The sequence below is a fragment of the Thamnophis elegans genome, chromosome 7, assembly GCF_009769535.1.
Source record: "Thamnophis elegans isolate rThaEle1 chromosome 7, rThaEle1.pri, whole genome shotgun sequence".
NCBI lineage: Eukaryota > Metazoa > Chordata > Lepidosauria > Squamata > Colubridae > Thamnophis > Thamnophis elegans.
Window position 1 is genome coordinate 19,018,792 of NC_045547.1, and position 23,009 is coordinate 19,041,800.

The 23,009-nt window shown below is 40.0% G+C and overlaps 1 protein-coding gene across 2 annotated transcripts in view; it reads left to right on the forward strand.

The window, feature by feature from the left end:
* The window catches only part of DNM1L (dynamin 1 like), a 41,327-nt gene that overhangs the window by 1,950 nt on the left and 16,368 nt on the right, over positions 1 to 23,009 (forward strand). For both annotated transcript variants that reach the window (XM_032221635.1, XM_032221636.1), the window contains exons 2-7: positions 9,963 to 10,110; positions 17,404 to 17,450; positions 18,754 to 18,825; positions 19,434 to 19,520; positions 20,503 to 20,665; positions 22,215 to 22,335. In XM_032221635.1, the coding sequence (XP_032077526.1) occupies positions 9,963 to 10,110; positions 17,404 to 17,450; positions 18,754 to 18,825; positions 19,434 to 19,520; positions 20,503 to 20,665; positions 22,215 to 22,335 (638 nt within the window). The remainder of the gene's footprint in view (positions 1 to 9,962; positions 10,111 to 17,403; positions 17,451 to 18,753; positions 18,826 to 19,433; positions 19,521 to 20,502; positions 20,666 to 22,214; positions 22,336 to 23,009) is intronic.

Genomic DNA, 23,009 nt, shown 5'->3' on the forward strand with positions numbered 1-23,009 from the left:
AGTTGGAATCTCATAGAAAAGAGATCTATGTACATAATAACAATCTGAGTTTTTTCTTAGCATCTATACAGGCTTTATGAGAAGTATATTGAAAATGTGTCCTTTTTCCCTCAGGAATAAAACTAGTTTAGAGCATTTCAATGTAACAGATTTATACATTTTTCCATAGTCTATTCAGGACTAAATTTACTGAGATCTTGCTGTGTCTCAGCTAAACTTGTACAGAGAAAGGTTGAAGATCTCAGTCTTCCTCTCCCAGAAACTTTCTAGATTCATACTTCTGTTGACTTGCCTTGATATAGCCCTTTGGCAGTTTTCTTGCTTATTCATTCATTCCAATCGATTGATCAATCAATTTCTATAGTTGCCCATTTCAATCAATGATTCTGAATGGCTTACTGTTCAAAAACATATTGCAGTTAAACATTAAACATTTTAGAACATTAAAAGCCAATGAAAACATTCAGAATAAATATACAAAGCAGTTATTTCTCCCACCTATCTTTTGCCTGGCATCCTTTCTCCAACTTTCTGCACTTCTGCATTGAAGGCTTTCATCAATCCAGTAAAGAATTCTCCTTATACAACATACTTAGCAGAGGAGTAGCACAAGATGCCATTTAAGGTTTCAAGTATATCAATTATATCATTCTCAAAGAAGCTGATAAAGATGAGGTGGTTGTCCTTATAACTATGGTGGATTACGTAAAGGAAGACAATTTTCCAATACAGCATTCTACCAACACCTTTCATCATATTCCACTGCTTCATACCAAAGAGAATTAGACAATGTGATGAAACATACAAGACTGTATCTACATGAAGCTATTCCTAGGATCCCTGATTAGGCAATTTCTACCTATTTGCCAAAATGCATAAGCCAGGCATCTTGGACATTCCATTGTCTCAAGTTGTAGAACTATGATAACTGGAATATCAAGTTTAGGCAAGTCAACAGAAGTATGAATCTAGAAAGTTTCTGGGAGAGGGAGACTGAGATCTTCAACCTTTCTCTGTACAAGTTAGCTGACGGACCGTCTCTTGCCGGTCGTATCCACCTGACTCACTGGAGAGGGGAGGCAAGGAATGTTGTGGGTCCTGTTCCCTAAGGAAATACATCTGGCATGACCCAGAAGAAGGGCCTCCTCCGTGGTGGCTCCCTCTCTCTGGAATATCATCCCTCTGCAAAGTAGACCCCACTCTGATACTCTTTCTGAAAACCCTAAAAAAATGGTTCTGCCAGCAGTCTTGGGGGACCCAGAGTGGGATGGAGCCAATCAAATGGCTGGTACAAGTGTGTGTGTGGGGGTTATTTTATTATTTTATTATTTTTATTTCTTTTATATTGTGTTTTTATTTCCTGTAAACCGCCTTGAGTTGCTGTGAGCGAGTAGGTGGCTATATAAATTTTCCAAATAAAATAAATAGCAATGTAACTGTGCATTACATTGTATACATCGTATAGCAAAGATTTTGGCTTCTGTTATGTATTGTAAGTGGAAAATTAGTTTATGTGCAATTCATATTTGATGAATATATCTTTTTAAAGAAGTTATTGATGATAATTCAGTAGCATGGTAGTTCTGCTAAGTCACATTTCCCAGAAGCCCTATCATCAGTGGGGAATAATGAGCACTATTGGAGTTGTAGGTCTGAATGTAAGTTCCATCCTGGATATAATTGGATATGTGGGATTTAATTTAATGGAAAACGTATTTTAACTGTAGGGTATAAATTTGATGAATAAATAAATGTATTTATTTATACAGGTCTTCAGTTCCCTTGGTTTCTCTCTTGTCTTCAAGGGCCCTCATCCTAAGCAATCAGTCAGAATCAGTTAGATGAACCCTTAACTTTGATTCCTCTTATCGTTGGTTTGTCTTGTCATCCTTTTCTGCCACCATATATTGGTGTTCGTACTTGGTTGCTTGCTTTCTTCCTTACAGTCTTACTGTATTATCAAAAAAAGCACCTGTAATTATTTCCTACACATTGATATAATTTGGGAGCAAGAGCTTCTAAATATTTTGCCATTGCCATCTTCTGCGTTTCTCCCCTCTGCTTTTTAATCTGTTCTGGAGCCTGGACAATCTTGCTTGTTTTTCCCATCCTAGATCTTACCAAGTCCAATTCTGCCAAAGCTTTTTCTAGATAACCAAAGATTGGCTATTTTTCCATCAGTTCTGATTTTATTATAAAGGCTGTTTATAAAATGTGTTGCAAGCATAGTAGTAACCTAGATCCAAAAGTTGATTTCCCCAAATATACCAAAAAATAGTCAGAAGTGTCCTCATGTGAGCAGCCTACAAATTTTGGGGATTGAAGTTGAACATATTTAGATACGACCAGTTTGGAGACAGATATTTTATTGAATAAGTAATTTCAAGCTAAGATAAAATTGGCCTTTATTTAGAAATTTGTACCACTGTTAGAAAAGCATGGCACTGTTTGTGCCTATATAAATAGGAAAGCCTGACTTATCTTCTAATCTTATAAAGTAAAATTAGGAATAGGATTTGTAGGCCTCTGAGATATAATTTTAGCTGGGTGAGGCGCTTTTAATCCTTTGCCAAATATCCCAAAGGTGCTTTTTCAAGAGGCAACAGGACTTTCTGGTTTTTCTTTGAAGATATTTCACTTCTCATCCAAGAAGCTTCAGCTCTGACTGGATGGCTGGGAATGGAAGGATTTATACTCCTTGCAGACATGTGGTCATTTGCATTATTTTAGGGGAGAGGTGTCGAATTCGATTTCATTGAGGGCTGCCTCAGGGCTGTGTTTGACCTCTGGGGCCGGGTTGGGCATGGTCAGTATAGGCATGGTCAGCTTGACATCACTCATGTCGGGTGCTCCTGTGCTGGCCCAAGCACTCTGCCAGCAAAAATGTGCTCCCAAGCTGCATTTTTGGCTACCACGGCCTCCTGCAACCCTCTGCCAGTGAAAACAGAGTTTGGTGGGATTGCACGCAGCCCTCCTGAGCTCTGTTTTTGCTGGCAGAAGCACCACGGGCTGGTCCTTTGCTGTTTCCAGGGCAGCCCGGCGGGCCAGAACAAAGTACCCCTTGGGCCGAATCCAGCCCCCAGGCCTTGAGTTTGACACCTGTTTTAGGGAGTCATTAACACCTCCTGGAGGTTTATCTGTGTCATCAAAGTCAGCTGGTTGGTACAAATGCGTTTGGAGCCTTCTTGGAACTGTTGTAGATTGGAGATAGATGATGTTGTATCTCTCCCACTCTGTTGAGAGAAAGCTGTTCAATTTTGACACAGATGACCAATGTTCCCTCTAATTTTTTTTCAGTGTGAGCAGAAAAGTATAGTGTTTGAGCGGTACATTTTCATGCCTGAGCACCTGAATTTTTTTTACAGATGTCATCTAAGACTGTCACCCTCCGTCTTGCAAAAAGCATGATCTCACACCCACTAAAATCTCCCCCTCTGCCTCAGTTCATACCAGCATTATCCCTTTCTGCAGTCACTTTTCCTCCTCCCTCCCCAAGATTCACCCGCCAACACCAAGAGGAACAGGGAAAGAGGCGCCTTCTCTGCCCGGTGCCCCATACCAGTGTGCCCCGAAAGTCAGCCGGAACCCCCCAAAGCGGCCGGTTAATGAGCTTCCCCACTTCAGTCAAGTGAAGCCTCTGCTAGGAGGGGGTGGGCACAATCCAATCCGAATGGGAGCCAACAGCTGTTGCTCGTTCCCTGCTGGCTCTAGATTGTCCTGGGAACCGGCAAGTGTGAGCAAGAGAGGGCGGGAGATGCCCGCTTTCTCTCCCCCGCCGCCTAAGTCCGGCTGCACAACCAACCACAGAGCAAAACTTTCCCTGCCTCCACCCCGAGAGTGGAGAGGTATAACTTCTGTGACATAAATCAGCCTGGATGTTCTGCAGCTTGGAGCAGAATCGGCAGGGACTCCAATCATTATACAAAGAAAGCCCAGGAGCACAAAAGTTAGCGCCGAGAGCGGAGAGTGGCCTCTCATCTAACAGGATCATGCGCGGCACTTGGAAACTGCTGCGCGGTGTTTCCATATTATGTGCGCGGCCGCGCAGCCGCGCGCACCTTAGAGGGAACACTGCAGATGACCTCTTTGACTCCTCTTTCAAACTAGTGGTCCTCTCTGTCCAAAATGTGGACTTTGCTGTCTTCAAAAGAATGGCATTTGCCTTTTAAATGCAGATGGACTGCTGAATCTAGTCCTGATGGGTTTGTTCTCCTGTGTTGTGCCATGTGTTTATGAAGTGGTTGTTTTGTTTCCCCAATGTACAGACCTGCACATGTCTCACTTCATTGTATTGCATATACCACGTTGGTCAGTTGTGTCTGGATGTTTTATCCTTGGGATGGACAAGCGTCTGCCTTAGTGTATTCTTGGGTTTGAAATGTGCACATATGTTGTGTTGCCTGAAGATCCTCCTGAGCTTTTCTGACATTCCTGCAACATATGGAATGACATTGCTTCGTTTATTGGTCTCTTCATTGGCTGTTATGTAGGAGCTCCTGTAGGGTCTTTTTTGAGATTTGATGAAGGCCCACTTGGGATAGCAACAACCTCTGAGGGTTTCCTTTATGTGTTTTAGTTCTTTTTCTTATTTCTTTCTCCATAGACCTTTGCCAAATACATTTTTAAATGGCTAAAAGCCAAAGAAATGTGACTTCTGTTGTATTAGGGATAGAAGCACTATATAGGTTTTCTGGGTGTGCCTTGACAGAAAATGAAATAAACCTAGAAAGTCAGAGAAGGCTAAAATAAAAAAAAACAGGGTGCTGTGTTTCCCCTAAAATAAGACAGGGTCTTAGTTTCTTTTGATCCCCGAAATAAGTGCTTGGCTTTATTTTCAGGGAGGTCTTATTATTTTTGAGGTGCAGGAGGCAGCCACCTCATGGCTGCTGCTGTGTTGCAGTATTTTCGGGACAGGATTTTAGTGCCTGCGCTCAAAAACCTGATTGGGCTTATTAACCGGGGAGGTCTTATTTTGGGGAAAACAGTAGTGAATATTTTTAAAACCTACTTTTTTCATCAAAAACAAAAAGTTTGTTGGCACACACTTTAATAAGTTTGTAAAAGGTTGTGCATTTAGTATAATTTAAGAACCAATTACTTACAGAAAAATGCCAGCAACTTAATTCAGGTATCAAACACATAGTTTTAATGAAGAGATCTTGTTTAGGCTCCTTATGTATGCATGCAGAAAACCAAATCCATTGAAATGTTTAACTATTACATCATTTGCATTTTAAAAACTGAAATGCAAAGCAATTTATGTCAGTTATTAGAATTAATTAGGATATGTGTTTATTCAAAAAATTAGTGTATTACAGAATGGAAAATAGTTTAAATGTATGATCAAAGTATATATTGTAATCAAATGGAAATTGTGTAATCATATTTATTTCCTACTTTCATTGTTTTGATAAATAACTCAAGGTGGCTAACATAACTAATATTCCTTTCTCTTCCCATTAATCCATCCTGAAGGAGAACCTTGGCTTATCATTAAAATTTTCTGAATCCAGCCATATTAGTTCAAGAATGCTAGTTAGAATGATAGAAGTTGTAATCTTTTAACACAGGGCTCTCATGTAAAAGTAAATGTAAATGCTCTCATGTAAAATTCACATTTGAAAAAGACTACATTTTGATTGACAAAATTAATCACACAGAGGATACCACACCTTCTGTTTACACCCTAAACTTAATACGTTACCAAGCACTCATACCTTGTGCTCCGTATCTAGATCAAGTAAGCAATACAATAGTTGAAATATTTTTCAAATAGGTGGTTTCCTGATCTCGTGATGTAGAAGCATAATGTCCAAAGGTTCCTGCTTTTCCTTCCTTTTATTGGAGATAGACCACTCACATAAGAAAAACATTAAACTTAATTATTTTAAAAAAGAAAGAAACTATAATGTTCCAGGTAGCATCCATTTTTTTTTTACAAATGGAGATTTGTTTGTTAGAATGTCTGAGAAGATATTAAATAAGTTTTAAATTAATGCCGCAGATTGCAAGAAAATTGTATAGAAATCTAACCTCATACGGGGTAGGGAAGGACTGGGGGATATTCCACTTAGTTTGTTATCCAGAGCTTCTCTCCCTCATAGGTGCCTGAGTCATTGTTGGTTACATCATCTCCATCCATCAAATTATTTCTTTAATGTGCAGAGAAGGAGAGGTTAACCTGGTGTTCTCCGAAAGGGGCTAAAGTTGGAATAACCCAAGGCCAGTGTCTTTGGATTATATGTGCTGATCACCAATAGTACTGTTTCCAGTAACTCTGGAAAGTTCTATACTTGTTCTACGCTGGGGTGTCAAACTGGCGGCCTGCGGGTCGGATGTGTCCCGTGCAGGCCACGCCCATCTCAACTCCACAAGGGGGGAAATGTGAAACATCACGTGATGGCAACGTGATGTTGCAACTTTGACACGTGTGTTCTACAGTATACTGTATTTAATGTAAACTGTTGCTTGCTATTACCGTATTTTTCGGAGTATAAGATGCACCTTTTTCAAACAAAGAGGCTGAAAATCTGGGTGAGTCATATACACTGAATACAGCATTTTTTGCCTCCTGAAACCCTGCCCCGTTTATCAAAATGGCCATGCATACCCTTATGGAGGCTTTCAGAGAGCTCCTGGGGGCTGGGGAAGGGCAGAAATGAGCAAAAAATGGGCCATGTTTTGCTCAATTTCCCCTAGCCCCCAGGAGCACTCTATAAACCTCCATAAGGCTACCCATGCCCGTTTTTTTTTTTATAAAAATGGGACATTTTTTGCTCATTTTTGGCCCTACCCCCACCCCCAGGAGCACTCTACAAGTCTCCTAAAGGCTATTCATGTCCTTTTTTTTTGAAGAAAAAAAAACGGGCCCATTTTTGTAAAAAACGGGCCATTTTTTGGGAGATTTGCAGAGTGCAAAACCTTTTTTTAAAAAAATTGCCTCTTCAAAACCTTGGTGCGTCTTATACTCCAAAAATATGGTAGTATCTTTCTCTGTTCTGGCCTACCTTTTACTTCAGGCATGCTAGTTAACTTTTTAAATGTTCACTGATGTTTAGTAAATAAATATTGGATGATAGCTTTGCTAATTGAAATAAAGGGTGTGTGTGGTTGCTTGGGGCTGGGATTGCCTGGGAATGTACTGGAGGCAAGCTTAACCGGAAATTACCCGTAATAATTATCCAAAAGGCATGAAGGGCTGGTAAGCAAGTAGGCTACTTTCACAATGTACTCTGGTGCCAATGTCATTCTATGAAGGAAAATTCTTTGTATAGAACAGGGTTATCAAACTCAAGGCCCGCAGGCCGGATCCAGCCAGGTGTTTAGATCTGGCCTGTGGGGCCCACTTGGAAACAGTGAAGGACCAGCCTGTGGTGCCTCTGCCAGCAAAAATGGAGCTCGGCAAGGCCGCGTGCCCATTTTCACTGGCAGAGCGCGTGTGCCAACACAGGCGCCCCTGACACGAGTCACATCAAGCTGACAATGCCCACCCTAGTCATGGCCACCCCAGTCCCCCAAGGTCAAACACAACCCCGATGCACCCCTGGTATAGAAGGTTACAGTTTCTTTTTACTGAACTTCTTTTCTTAGCTAGCCAAATTCGACGCATTTATCTTTTATAAGGCACTTCCTATTGTACTAGCAATTACACTTATATACCACTTCATAGTGCTAATAGAATACAATTGCCAGCAATTCACGCAGGGCAGGAGAAACATGAGATCTTTGTCCAACAGCAACACAGTCTTTTCCTAATGAATGCAACCGGGATTACTGGAACTGCCATTATTGAGTAGCATGGTTACATGGTGTTTTACTTAATGACTGTTTCACTTAGTGACAAAATTTTAGTGCCAATTTGGGTAGTTGAGTAAAGAATACCAATAATGGATTTAAAGTAATGTCTTATTGAAGGTTAAAGTAAGTTCTTAACAGATAGGTGTGATTTGAGAATAAAACAAATTACCCAGAGAGGTCATAGTCTTCTGTTCAGTACATACAGGTGTTCAGGCGAGGCTACACAGCCATCTGTCGGGGATGTTTTAATATGAGTCGTGCTGCTGTTTGAATCTGATGGCATAAATGCTTCCTCCAACTCTGTTCCGTGACCTGTTTATCATTCTATGACATGAAGGTGGTAATTCTTTAACAGAAAAATTAAAGTGGGAATTGGATCTGAAATGATAGCACTATTGTACCTTGAATCTGGATTTAAATTTTCTTTGTGATGTACTTAGATTAGGGGTGTCAAACCCACGTTGTCATGTAACATCACAACTCCCCCCCCCTTCGCTACACTGGGCGTGGGCGTAGCCAATGCATAACACATCCGGCCCACGGGCTGCGCGTTTGACACCCCTGACTTTAACCAGCAAACAAGAATATCTAGTATACCACTTAGCAATTTTATTGAATAATCACTATTAAATAAGTGCCTTTGATTTTTGAGACCAGTTTCTCAGTCAGATCACCACCTATTGACCTATTCTCTGATACTCCTATATTTTTGTCTCAGGGTTAGACATCATTTATCTAATCCAACTGGCTTGCAGTCCATAAATCCTGTATCCCAATACAAGTGGATGGTGAATTATTTTTTTTCCTGCAATAGATCAACATGGCTACTCTTATTTCTTGGGCAGAAGAAATTTCTTATTTCTGTCTGTATCTTGTCTCTGCGAGATAGCTTTGTTTCTACTCTGGTCTATGTATTGAGAAAGAACAGATAAATGAAACGGACACTAATTAGTTGTTAATTCTTTACATCCCAGAGAATACTGAATGAAGAAATTTGCAATGGATGCAGTTAAATTGTGTTTAATATTATACTGCAGGGCCACATAACCTTTGCTTTGTTTTTCATTTGTTAAGCATAAATATTAAACACAAATATTTATTTAGTTTATTACTTATTAATTAATGTTCCTCCCATCTCACTGTCAAGCGATTCATTGTGGCTATACTACAAGAATGTAACTTCTGCTTTCTCTTTCTTCCTGGTATGGTTTCCTTACTAATTGTGAAATCTGCTTTCTGAAACTGGTTTTGTTCATAACTGTTTTGTGTTGATGGGACGATGGTTTATCCAATCATTCTGATTAAGATGATCTACTTAAAAGAGTCTTATATGGTGGAGTAATGACTTTAGTTCTTTTTTACATAGTTGCGACTGAAGTAAAAATTTAAAATTTAAAAAGAATATTTAAAGGGGAGTTTACTTCAAGGAATTATATTTTTAATGGGTTACTTTTCTGTAACTATAATGCCTGCACATGGCTCAAACTTTTCAAGTCATCTTCTCATTGCAGGTCAAGGTAAGAGTGATATTTAGCGACAGCAGTGATAGCAGTAGGGAAGTTGTGTGCTTGTTTTTGTGTTCTTATATTCCTGGCAGATTTAAATAGACAAGGTACACTTAAAAGCAGTCAAAGGAACTTGGTACAAGGCATATTAAAATGGTTCATATCATTACGAAAATCAACAAATACACAATCTCAAATACACAATACAAAGTATTTATTTATTTTCATTTCCACCTTGCCATTCCATCAATGAAAGGCACCAAGGATTTTTTTTCCAAGCTCCTGATTCAACAGATAACAGTTTTAGTTCTCCTCTGAAAGTCAGCAACGTAATATTAACCATACATCACCAGGAATGTTCTGCAACCATTAGTTAGCAATAGATTCTGATTTGATATATATTCATACTTTGTACCAAAAGGTAAGTGTGTGTGTGTGTGTGTGTGTGTGTGTGTGTGTGTGAGCGGATTCAACATGAGCATCCTGCCCACCTCACATCATCTCTCCCCCTTTGAATCTGGATTGCCCAGGACAAATCCACCTCACTGGGAGTTTATTTTGATGATTGCTTGAGGTGCAAGAAACTGTTCAAAATTATGGGGGCATGAGTATTACTGGAATGGGGGCATGAGTATTTAAGTCCTCTCTTCTCATTTTCAGAGCAGTGGCAAAAGTTCTGTACTAGAAAGCCTAGTGGGGAGAGATCTGCTCCCAAGAGGCACTGGGGTTGTTACTCGAAGACCCCTCATCCTGCAGCTGGTACACGTTACGTCAGAAGAAAGTCGGAAAACTGCTGGAGATGAAAACGGTAAGGCCTGCCCTCTGTGAGATTAATGGATATTTAAGTGACAATAGGTGATTGTGAGGCTTTGTCACACAGTCAAGACTGAGAAGAAACAGTACTTAAATTTCTCCTGTGCCTTAGGGTTGTTTGATCATTTTTCTCCCTTGATGTATCCTGGTGTTAAAGTATAGGTAGCAAAGTGCAACAGGAATTCAGTAATTTTATGTCTAAGGGAGTCTATATGTGTGTGGGGGAGGGGGGGGAAAGATCTAATGGAATATATTTATATTGTATATGAGTATATGAATGTGTTCTAGAATACATTTATTTCTTTTTGGACACAGAATGTTAGGGAAATCAAAATAGGGCTTCGTATTTTAATAGTATTTTATGTTGTCAAATGGCGTTTTATAGAACAGGGGTCTCCAACCTTGGGCACTTTAAGACTTGTGGACTTCAACTCAACAAAGCTGGCTGAGGAATTCTGGGAGTTGAAGTCCACAAGTCTTAAAGTGTCCAAGATTGGAGACCCCTGTTCTATGGAACAAGGGTGATTCTGTGAAAAATTAAGGGGGGTTTATGTGCAGCTGAGATTAATTTGGATGCAGCCAATTTTCTATCACTAGAATTTTGTCTCGATTAATTTTCTATCACTAGAATTTTGTCTCGATTAGGGTTTGGGGAATGAATGTTTTTTTAACAGGTTCTACAGCCTGAAATAGTTTGGAAAGTCCTGCTTTAGCATGTTCAAAGCACTTTATTGACAACTTTCACTATATCTGACAGAAAGTTAGAGTATCTTAGTATTATATTGTATTATATTCAGAGCTCTGGCATCTTGGGAGACTTCCCTATTTAAAGAAGGATCTGTATGTGTATATCTCTACCTTCAGTTCATGCAGATGGGGTTGGAAGTATTGGCAACCTTGTTGAAGGTAGAATTATAGGTTTTGGCCCCTTTACGTACAGCTGAACAAATAATTTTTGGAAGACTAAGGAGACTAATTTTGATTAGTAATTTCTAAAGCTCTATGAACATATCTTTACTGTAAAAGCAGGAGTTTGTCCTCTTGAAAAACCATCCTTTGTCTTAATCTTTACCTTTGGGTGCTTCAATGCCCCATGCTTAATCAGGAGATTAAGAAAGTGTAATTTTCGCTTCCGGGAAAATGATTTTAATTGGGCAACAGGGAAATGGAATATATTGGGCCTTATGTTCTTATTATGGAAAGAAAAAATAAATCAAGAAGTTACATTATTTGTATGACTAGTATCTGCACTTTCCCCATATATTTCTCTCGATGAAAAATACTATGAAAAGTGTACTGAAATTGAAAGGTTTAAATGATGAAAGAAAGATAACACGTTTTTACAAAATATATTTAATTGATTGCTACTAATTTGATTGCTGGAGGAAAAGTTTGTATAAATGCATGTCCATAGTAAATTTATTAGCGGCCCTGAAATTTTCTTTGTTTGTTGAATTTATTACTTGAAAAGAGATAACAGGTGGGCAATAACATCTGCAGACAGTTGGGTTTTTACTAAAACATCTTTTAATAACAACTGGGATTTGGGGAATTGTCTGGTCTGAATAAATGCTTTTAACCCCCATTTAGAATAATTGCTGCATATTATAGAGTTTCACAAAGTTCTTCGCTGAAATCAAGTTGTACCTGTTATATTTTGCATTAGTTTGTAAAGCCTCTCTCATCCTGCCTTTTTCATGACTCAGGATGCATTTGTAACCCTTGATTGTGGGCTTAATAAAAAGCAATACTCCTTCTTCACCCAATTTATATATTCTGAAGATATTGAATCCATTGGTTTTAATAGTGGCTTTTTAATGGAAGAATATGGAATCATTGCAATCTAGTTTCCTTTTCTTGTGCATTTAATGGAGAAATCTTTGCATTACTCTGTTCTTATTAATCCTATTAATGACGCCTGCAAAAGATAAGCATTAAGTTAATGCTTATGCCTCTACTCTGCTCCCTGGATAGCTCTAGACACTTCTCTATGTTACAATGTTGTGATGGAATAACTTACCAAGTATGCATGTTCTCTCTCCTTTTTTTATTTAGGTAGACAAGGGCAAGAGAGCTTAATATATTACAGGAGTTTGCAACCTTAAACACTCAAAGAGGCATTTGGACCCGTTTCCCACAGAAAAGAAAACACCGGGTGCCACAAAACCTGGGTGGGTGTGACCAACTCGACATCACTCACTCCCACCCAGTCACATGACACACACACACACACCAGCCATGCCTACCCAGGTTTTGTGGCTCCCAGTGTTTTCTGTGGGAAACGCGTATTTCTCTGTCTCTCTTTCCATCTGTCTCTCTCTCTCCCCTCCCCTCTCTCTGTCATCTCTCTCAGGCCAGGCGAGGAATGACTGGAAGGGGAGGGCGAGGGGCAGGGCCAGCCAGTGGTATGTTCAGCCGGCAGGGAGCCTCAGCAGAGGGATGAAAGCGCCACATGCGGCTCCGAAGCCGTGGATTGCTGGCACCTGGTCTATTAGTACATAAGCTTTGATCTGTTTTGTCTTAAGGACTCCTGAACTTTTTCAGGCTGAATAGCATTTTGTAGAACCATGTGGGAAGCCAGATTTAAGGGCATTGGGGTTTGAATGCAGAAAACATGATATGAGCCACATTCTTGGCAATAATAAATAATCTCTTCAGCGCTCAAGAAGCTTCTTTGGATGAGAAGCGAAACATCTTCAAAGACAAACAAATAAGTCCAGTTGCCTCTTGAAAAAACACCTTTGAGACTGTCTCTTCTGTTTTCCATGGCATTTCAGAGTCAAAAGAGATATTAATAGGGAATTGGTTAGGGATGATGGGAGTTTTGATCAAATGTGTCAGGCGTACTGCAGCTGATGTGAACCACACATTGTCTCACAGGACAACTCCTAAAAGGACATCTGAACAAGTCTGTAACTATCACAACTTTAAAGCCCTTTCTGCATCCACAGTTGAAGATACTAGCCATTGAATGTAGCCAAATTGTGATGTTTTAGATGCCTGCTTATATTTTAGGCAAATTTATAAAGAAATTGAATAAGAAAAGAATAAAATACAGTCAGAACCGACCATGAGAGCAAATAATCCTAGTTACTGCATTTATATGAAAAAAGGATGATTCTGAATTTATTTCTTTTCCAAAAAGGAAAAATAGAAGGAAATCAAATATAAATAAAATATAATTTATAAATATAAATTCTATGTAGTGCCTGGATTTCCCACTTTGTCAGACAAAGGTTCCCAACTCCAACTGAGCTCTGTCCTGCAAATTTTCCCCACAAGTAAGAGTGTGTTGTGGGTATTATATATTTCTGTTTGTAAGCGTGTGTGTTTGTAAGTCTCAGTCTTCCTGCCTCCCTCCCTCTCTTTCCCATCCCTCCCCTCTCTCTTTCACTCAGAGAGAGAGAGAGGGAGGGAGGGAGGGAGGGAGAGAGAGAGAGGGAGAGCGCTATGAGCCTCTAGGGCTGAGCTATGACAAAAAATAAAGTTCCGTCAATTGTGGATGCTTATATAATCTGACAACTTTTATTGATGACATCCTGTTCTCTCCCTCGTATATCTTGAGGCGACAATGTTATGAAGAGGGTTAGGTCAACAGAAAGTGTGACTAGCCAAAGCTAATGGAGGACTGAAACTCATAATCTCCAGTTTCTAATCCACCACTGTAACCGCTATGCTAAACTGGCTTTAGTGTTAAAACTTACTAAGGTTAGTATATAGTGTAAGTTGCAACCACCAATTTTTTAATTGTGTTAATGACATGGGTTCTGACAGTAATGTCTGTAGACCCTCAATCATATGATTCAGTCTTATATTGCAGTTTTCTGATGTAGGGAGAGAATTTAGTAGTGTTCCTAAGATATACAGGTATAGGTAGTCCTTGATTTACAGCCACAATTGAGTCAAAAATTTATATTGTTAAATGAGACAAGTTAAGTGAGTTTTGCCCAATTTTACGACCTTTCTTGCCACAGTCGTTAAGTGAATCGCCGGAGTTGATAAGCTAGTAACACAGTTGTTAAGTGAGTGTAGCTTCCACATTAACTTTGCTTGTCAGAAGGTCGCAAAAAGGGATCACATGACCATGGGGGGGCTGCCAAGGATCTGATTTTTGATCACATGACCATGGGGAGGCTGCAAAGGTCATAAGTGTAGAAAACGATCCTAAGTCACTTTTTTCAGTGCCGTTGTAACTTTGAATGGTCACTAAATGAATTTTTGTAAGTCGTGGACTACCCATAGTCCCTGCTTGCCGACTGCCTTGTTTAGCGGCGGTTTGACAAAACACATTGCAATCAGTTCTTGAATTTATGATGCCGCCCTGCGGTCACATGATTCCCTTTTGGATGCTTTGTGACTGGCGCACATTGATGGCCATTGCGGTGTCCCCTGGTCACTGGATCTCCATTTGTGTGCTTTGCAACAACCAGTTAACAGGGTGGATTTGATTTAAATCAAGTTGTTTTAAATCACGATTTAAATCAATAGTAAAAAGGATTGATTTAAATCAATTTGATTTAAATCATTATTTTTTTTTAAAAAAGAGCAACTGTCATCTCTGTCCCGCAGCGGCTCCTCCTCTGACCCGCTGTTGGCTCTTTAAATGCAAGGGCTCATTCTTGGTGGTAGTTAGAATCTTTAATATGATGATTTGCAAACAAAACGAAGGTTTCCTATTTAGCTTGCGGAGCTTGAATGAGTTTACCAAAAATGTATCGTGAATATATAAATAAATAAATCATTAGTGTATCTTACATTGAAAACTACCTTTAGATATACTTTTTACTCCAAAAGCATTTTAAAATTTAAATTTTTTAAAAATAAATTTTTAAAAAAATATGATTTAAATTTTAAAAATCCACATTTTTATCCACCCTGGCAATGAATAAAGAAGGTGTCAGTAAAATTGTAAGTTGTGGCCATGTGATGTTTCACTTAACAACCAATGGGGAAGCGGTGTGGTAAGCCTGTTGCATACCCATCATTTTCCCCTCAGTGAACATGGAACCGAATGACCTGATTGTGGTTTCTAAGGGAGGACTACCTGTACAGAGGGTCTCAGGCTGAGGCCGCCTGTGACAGAGTTTTATGTCTTTATTTATTTATTTATAGTGAATCACTGTACAGCTACAGCAACATCAGCATATACCCATCAACCCAAATTGGGACATTAGCTCTGTATTCTTAAAAGATGGATGGTTGGATTCCCAGTGTGATTGTTTTCTGGTGCTTAATTCTGCTTTTGGCAAACGGAGATACCTCACGGTATAATAGTTGAAATGGGTCTTTTCAAAATCAGCAAACCTTTTCACCTCTTTGATGATTAGCTGCTCGGTGCCTACAGCTTTTCGGATGAAATCTTGACCGCATTAATCGTTTCTTAAGTCAGCGCATACGTCTTTGTGCATGCTGTGATTTTTGCAGGACTAATTAAAAAAAACGCAACTTGAAGTAACGCTTAGTGATCTGAAAGGGGGGGGGGCAATGGGGGACGGGGACAGACGAGGCAACCCTTTGTAGAACTAAACCTTTGATGCTGTTTCTTTTTAACTGCAGACCCTGCAACATGGAAACATTCAAGGCACCTTTTTAAAGGTTTCCCATTCACTTCTTTTCCCACTACACAGAATTTGCATGCTTATTTATGTAGTGTAGCCACCAGCTTTCCATGTCACTTCTATTGCTGCCTGCTGTCTGTGTTTGCACATTCACACGCTGGCTGCTTTGCTAAATCTCTGGTTTTGGTTGGCTGCCTTAATCTGGGCCTTTCCATCTCTCTGCCTGCATTTGTGTCAAATTAAAACCTTAACTGGAAACCTATCCTTTTTCTGGAAAGTGGTGTAATGCTTGAACACAACTGTTTATAATTTTTCTCTCTCTTTTTCTCTTGAAGCTATGGTAGTGTGCATTTCATGGAAGTAGTAAATGGTGAATAATTGCAATAAGTAGTACTGGAAAAAGAACACTTGTCTACTAGCGTCATGGAAATGTGACATAGGCTATGAGTGGGCTAATTTGAGAAACCATCTGCAAGCAAATTGTTTTGCATCTGCCAATGTTTCTGGAAAAGCTGCTTGGTCTCACAAGAGATCTGCAGGCCACTCAAAAACTGGCTTTCTCTTTAAAAGTTGCTTTAAAGTTGCTTTAAAGTAGAGTCACAAATTCAGCATGCTTTTCTTATTAAACAAGATTCATCATCAAATTAGAATGATGAATTTTGACCGTAGGACCAGTGCCTCCAAGCTAGTATTTTCCAACTAGTTTCCCTCCAGATGTTTATATTATTTTATAGGTATTATAGAATATACATATTTTTAAATTATTTTTATTTCTAACATTACTACTACTCTGGACAGTTGGGACTATAAATCTCAGAAGTGGAATTGTAATTTGTTTTGAATGTTAAAAGTTGAGATTCTGCTTTGGACAAGAGGAGGTTTTTGGGTTTTTTTTTTTTTTTTTTTTTGAGAAAAAGGGATATCCATTCACAGATTATTATAAGGTAAAATCCGGATACTCATGATTCTGTGAAGAGAATATCCTTAACTGTTATCCCAGGAACTGTTATCCCAGTTATGGACAATATAGCATAAGGATAAAACTGGGCATAGAATTAAAATGTGTTGGGAGGTATGACATTCCTTGACAGAGGTATTGGCTGTCTTAGACATCTCCTAATATTTTTATAGTTACCCTTTTAATGTTAGTCCCTTCATTGTACCTTTTCTCCCCTGGAAAGTTTATGCTAACATTCTTCTTGACACATAAAACAAGGGAACGGCATCAGATCCTGTATAGATAAACAGAATAACAGAATCAGTCTCTTGTATGACTGCTTGTAGAATGGCCCCATTTCAGTTGTAGTTGTTTATGACCAAGTTACATATTAAGCAACAAGATTTTCCCTAGTCAGTATTAGTTATATGACTTTTATCAGCCGTCTCTTTAAGTCCATTAATGATATGAAAAAAAATGCACCCACAGGTGTACTTTCCTGCTCTGTAGCTGCTTCAAAGACTGACCAAAAACATCCATATAGAAGAAGCAGTTATTTGCCAGGATCAGGGTTCTTAGGCATTTATGATATTACCAATTCTCAGCAGAGTTCATATTATTTGGAAATGCTAAAAAAAATTTTTTGGGGGGCTTATAATTGACTAATGTTGCTTGTTTTTAGTTTCACTTTGGATAGCTGAAAGAGCATAGCTCAAGAAACTATATGTATAGATGGACAACTTTTGTTTGTGTTGCCCACCTCTTTTCTCATGCCATGATGATCTCTTCGCAGGGATTGATGCTGATGAATGGGGAAAATTTTTACACACCAAAAACAAGGTAGGCTTTGCTCTTCATAATCTTCTTCGTAACAAAAAGGATGGCCGGCACCTGTTGTATAAGATGGCTGAAAGCTGTCATTTTGATTTCTCTACAGTCATCCATAAGCATTCAAGGGCATGATGCAAAAGAAGATAGAGTGCTCAGAACAATGTTCCGAAGCAGCTTTTTAAGCATCGAGGGTGAAAATTCAGTTCCTTGAAAGCTCTGGGGTTTTCATACTAGCCATGTATGTGTGCAAGAGACCGATTCTCAGTGTGATGCTCAGTGCAAATGTGATTGCTTGCTTCACATGCAAACTTGCTTCACACTGTGGTTTCTGATTCTGTCCGGAACACAATTTATACCTAAGCCACAGCTGTTTTAACCCTAGTTAGTTGAATAATTAGCCTGGCGGTCAGTGCTTTCCTTACCGACCAGCTAAGCTGGCTTCTTCAAATATTTCCTATGTTTTCCCAATTTCTGTCTATATTCAGGGAAAATGGGCAATTTGCAAAAACAAACAAGAGTTCCAGGTTCCAAGAAAACAAGCAAGCTCAGAGAGCACCAAGGTCCCTTCGGAGTGGGCAGTTTTGCCTCTCATGAATTCACTGGTTACCGTCAGCTTCCAGTGCTGGTTGTCACTTATAAAGCTTTGATGGCATAGAACCTCATTATCACAGACACCATGTTTTCCCATTGTTTCTGTCCAGAAAGATAAAACAGAAGTGGGCATGTTCCAATAGTACTCAATGGTACCCAGGTGGCACGCCTCCTGGAACAATACTTGCCCCCTGGACAGTGGTGGGTTGCAGGCGGTACGCCCCGGTATGGACGTACCGATGCCTGCTGGGAGCACTGGGTACTGTTCCAGTACGGTGCTCTGGAAGGCACCGTTCTTACCTGTATTTGAGCTCTTATGTGCACATGCACGGAGCACACGGCACCTGCACGACGCTCTGCTGAGCAGCTGGAGCGTCGCGGACCTTCACAGGAAATAAGGGTGCATGCGCGCACTGCGTGTCCTCATGTGGTGGCCGCCGGGCCCCGTTGCACCTTACTGGTTGCACCGGGATCCGAAACCCATCTCTGCCCCTGGAACATGATCACCTGGAAATTTAAGTGGTGCTGACCCTGTCATTCTGTGTGTCAATGTATTAATCCCTGGGTTATGGCTTTCTTTATTTTCATTGGGTATATTTTTAACGTGTTAAATAGTTATTATGAGTTAAATGGCGTATTAGTATCTAGATAAATAGGCTGACAAGAATGGAGTCACTTGCAAAAGATTTTCAGCTCCTTTCCTTTTTCATTATTGTTTCAGTTCTACACAGATTTTGATGAAATTAGACAAGAAATAGAAAATGAAACTGAAAGGATTTCAGGAAATAATAAGGTAGGCACTTGCAGTTATTATATTTTGTAAACAAGGATCGTTTCAATGCATGAACCGGAAGCTCCCATTGATCAAATAATCGCACAAGGTGAATCTTGATATCTGTGTTCAAGCTTTCTTTGTCCAGAAACCGAATGTGCCACTGATTATGATGCTCATAAAATCTAAGATTGTTCCTTGGGATGTCATCCCGGGCAGCTTAGCCTTGACAGTGCAAAGTTTGCATCATTTTTCCTCTTAGCACTTAAAAAAGGGGCATTTTTGTCCTTCACATTTAAAGGAAAATGTCATATGAGCTAAGTTTAGGAAAAAAGAACATCTATTTGGAATATTAATAATCTACTCAGAGTCTATAAACTTTTGTGCTACTTTTTATGAACAGCTGAGGTCCAGAAGTGCAAACTGAAATAAATGGGAGTTTGCTCAGTAAAAATGACCTTATCTGGTCCTACTGTTCAGATGCCTTGGAAGGGCAGTTTTCACAATTTTCAGCCATTGTGATCCCAGTACATCCGGGGGGTTATCCATTAGGGTGGGAGAGGCTGCTTTACCATTAAAACCCAATATTTAGAAATTATTCTTGGCTTCTTTTTTCCGTTGTTTCGTAGGGAATCAGTCCTGAACCGATTCACCTAAAGATTTTTTCACCTAATGTTGTCAACCTGACCCTTGTAGATTTGCCAGGAATGACAAAGGTAAGAATATATTAACTGAACTTTGGGGTTTGCAAAATTACAAGATAGCAAATTATACTGTATTGCACCTATTTTCAAAATGATTATTACCCGGGTCCTAGCCAGTGGTGGGTTCTGGATCCCATTCCAACCGGTACGGTTGGAACTGGCCCGGTGGCGTCCACATGTTTGCGTGCACGTGCAAATGCACGCGGCAAGTGCATACGTTGTACCTGCCAGCGACACCTCCGCAAGCCTTTGTGATGCTCCAGCTGCTCGGCGGAGTGTCACACAGGCTCTGTACGTGCCATGAACGTGCGCGGAAGTGCCGAAGGCTTTAAAGGACAGGGAAGGAGCTTGGGCAAGCGGGTGGGCCTCCAGAGCACCATACCAGAAAGGTACCTGGTGCTCTGGGCAGGCTCTAGTATGCCCGTACCGGGGCATGCCGCTTGCAACCCACCAGTGGTCCTAGCTGTGTCCACATCATCACTTTGCACTATCTTCTGAGGCGGTATTTTTTAACCTCAGCAACTTTAAAATGTGTAGATCTCAGCTCCCAGAATTCCTCATCTGCATGCTGGCCCACATCTTAAAATTGCCGAGAAACATTTTTCTATGAAGCCTTTTCTTCTAACCCTGCAGCACAGATCTCTTCAAATAGTTATCTTGCATTCATTTCCCCAATGGGCATCCTCCACATTCCTTGAAGTGTAACTTTTATCATTGCAGCTATACTAGTTCAGGACTTGGGGAGTTTAAACAAACACTTTGAGTTTCTTTTTTCCCCATTATTTTATTTTTTGAATAAAGAACAAACAAAATCATCCTCCATTACAAATTGTAGAAAGTGTGTCAATTGGTTACAAATAGTTTTTGTGCATCTCTTCCACAGTCATCACCTCTGATTCATATCACTTTGAGCTTCTTATGTGACTTTAAAGAAAAAAGATCCATAGGGATTCTTCCTACTCAAGTTGGTTTATTTATTTTTTTCACCTCCTAGGTACCCGTAGGTGATCAGCCAAAAGATATTGAACTTCAGATCCGAGAACTAATCATTCGCTTCATTAGTAACCCCAATTCAATTATTCTGGCAGTCACTGCTGCCAACACAGACATGGCCACCTCTGAGGCACTGAAAATAGCCCGGGAGGTAGATCCAGATGGTAAGTATAAAACGTGTATTCCAGATAGTCTGTCTATCTCCAGGAAACAATATTTTAAAGCCCATTTGATGTCACCTTGTCATAACATCTCTTCTTGGAAAATTCATATGCTCCATTGGAATGAGTCAATGAATCATCTGATTGGAGGGTTTCAGACAATATGCAGGGCTAAGTCGCATAAATTACCAAGAGCAGCTGGGAAGGCATTCAGTTACGTGACCCGACAAAAGAGCGAACGTCATAAGCGTGCCGACAACACCGCGGCGCTAAAACCGCGATGTCAAAAGCGCGCCAACAACAGCGCGCCGACAGAAGCACGATTTAATTTAAGGTAAGATTTATGCTTAGGTTTATGCTTAGGTTTAGGGTTAGGTTTAGGGTTAGGTTTAGGGTTAGGTTTAGGGTTACAGCGCGCTTCTGTCGGTGCGCTTTTGTCGGCGCGCTTTTGGGCTCATTCGTCACTCATTCGTCGCGCGGTTTTGTCACCACACTTTAGACACCACGGTTTAGTCAGGCGCGCTTTTGTTGTGCGCGCATTTGTGGTGGAACCATTCAGTTACTGTTCCAGGCTTACTACAGAATTGTACATTAAGTGAGGAAGGCAGAATACTCTTTCCCATGGCTCCCTGCTTGTTTTATTAACTTTATTGACAGTAACTATAGTATCGGGTTAGAGTTCACCAGTTCTGAGCCCTCACTTAATGCAAGCCAGGTTTGACATGCTGAATGGTATCTAGGAGCAGAATAGAATAAATAACAGACTAGGAGGAATGCTTAGCTCCGAAGCTTGTTACACTTTGTGAATCCTTGTTTATAAAACCTAGAACAATTGTCTCAGGTGCTGAGGTGTTTTGCTTTGCAAATGTGTGCTGTTGTTAATTTCTTAATGTTTAGATTTATTTCTGCTTCCATGTTCTGGTTATTTTTCGGTTTTGTTTTAGTCTACTGCAAAACAACAGAGATTTCATTTCGATGCTTTGCTCTATATAAACTTGCTGCAAATCATCATCATTAGCTTTTTTATTGAAACTTCTTTGAGAGAGATAATGTTTTGTTTATATTGTTCATGGTAACACAAAGGAATTACAGTATATCTTAGTTTAATAAAGATAAACAGTTTATACACAATGTACATCCCCAAGACTGAGCTAGTATCAAGACAAAAAAAGGTCCCAGTTCAAATGCATTCAGGTTTCCTAGTTTCCTTGGCAATTCCTATTGGCAGAACAATTGGTAGCGATTCAGCAGTGAGTACATCAGATGGATTACAAGAAACTATAAGTCAGAAAAACTATGACTTAGCACTATGCGTGAGGCAGCTAAGAGTAGCTTCTCAATTTGCATTAAATCAGAGAACGGCTCAATCTTTAAATAGTGATTTTCCCTTCTGCGTGGCCTTGTTTAATGGGCAACTTTGCACCTTTTCACCTATTTTTTTTTCCCTTTCCTTTTTGTTTTGTTTTTACTTTGGGTAGATATTTCCTAGGCTTGAAAAGTTAAATACATGACCAGCTTAATGTAAATGACAGTTTTCCTGCCGCTCTGATAGGGCGGCGTACCCTTGCTGTGATCACAAAGCTGGATCTCATGGATGCTGGCACAGATGCCATGGATGTACTTATGGGAAGAGTAATACCTGTGAAGCTTGGCATCATTGGTGTGGTCAACAGGTGAGTGTGGAGTGGCATGAGAGTTTGATTCCCAAAGAATTATTTCTATTCCCACACATCCCAGACATTCCTCCCCCACATTTTGCCATAAGGGCTCAGTAAAACTATTGCAGTTAGTGGGTAACTTAAAATTCTCAAATTCTCATATTGTGTAAACTAGGGGTTAGGAGATATTTCTTTTCTGCAGTTTTTGGATGAGAAGCAAAATGTCTTTCAAGGAAAAACAAAGAAAGCCCAGGCAGTTGCCTCTTGAAAAAGCACCTTTGGGACAACCATGACCTGGATGACTAAGAATCTTGACAGACATATAGGATGGGTCCCAAAATAGAAATAACAATAAATAGCAAAGACCAGCCACTCCTTCCAAACTTGAAGAAACTGGCCACACACATGTCCTTGCCCTGCACACAAGGCATGCTTTTCCTGTCCCCCACACTTTTTATCGCTAGAAGTGCCTGTTTCTTTGTCTCTGATACAAAAAAGAGATGGGCAACATTTAACGGGCTAGGAGGCAACTTGGCCTTCCTGGAGAATCCAAATGGTGATTCACCGGGAGGGATGGAGTCAAAGTTCGTCAGCAATGCTTTAGTGCTAGGAAACTCCGTTCGCTTCTGTTATCTATAGTGTGTTCCTATGTCTGGCCTAACGAAAAGACATGGGAAATTGTGACAGCA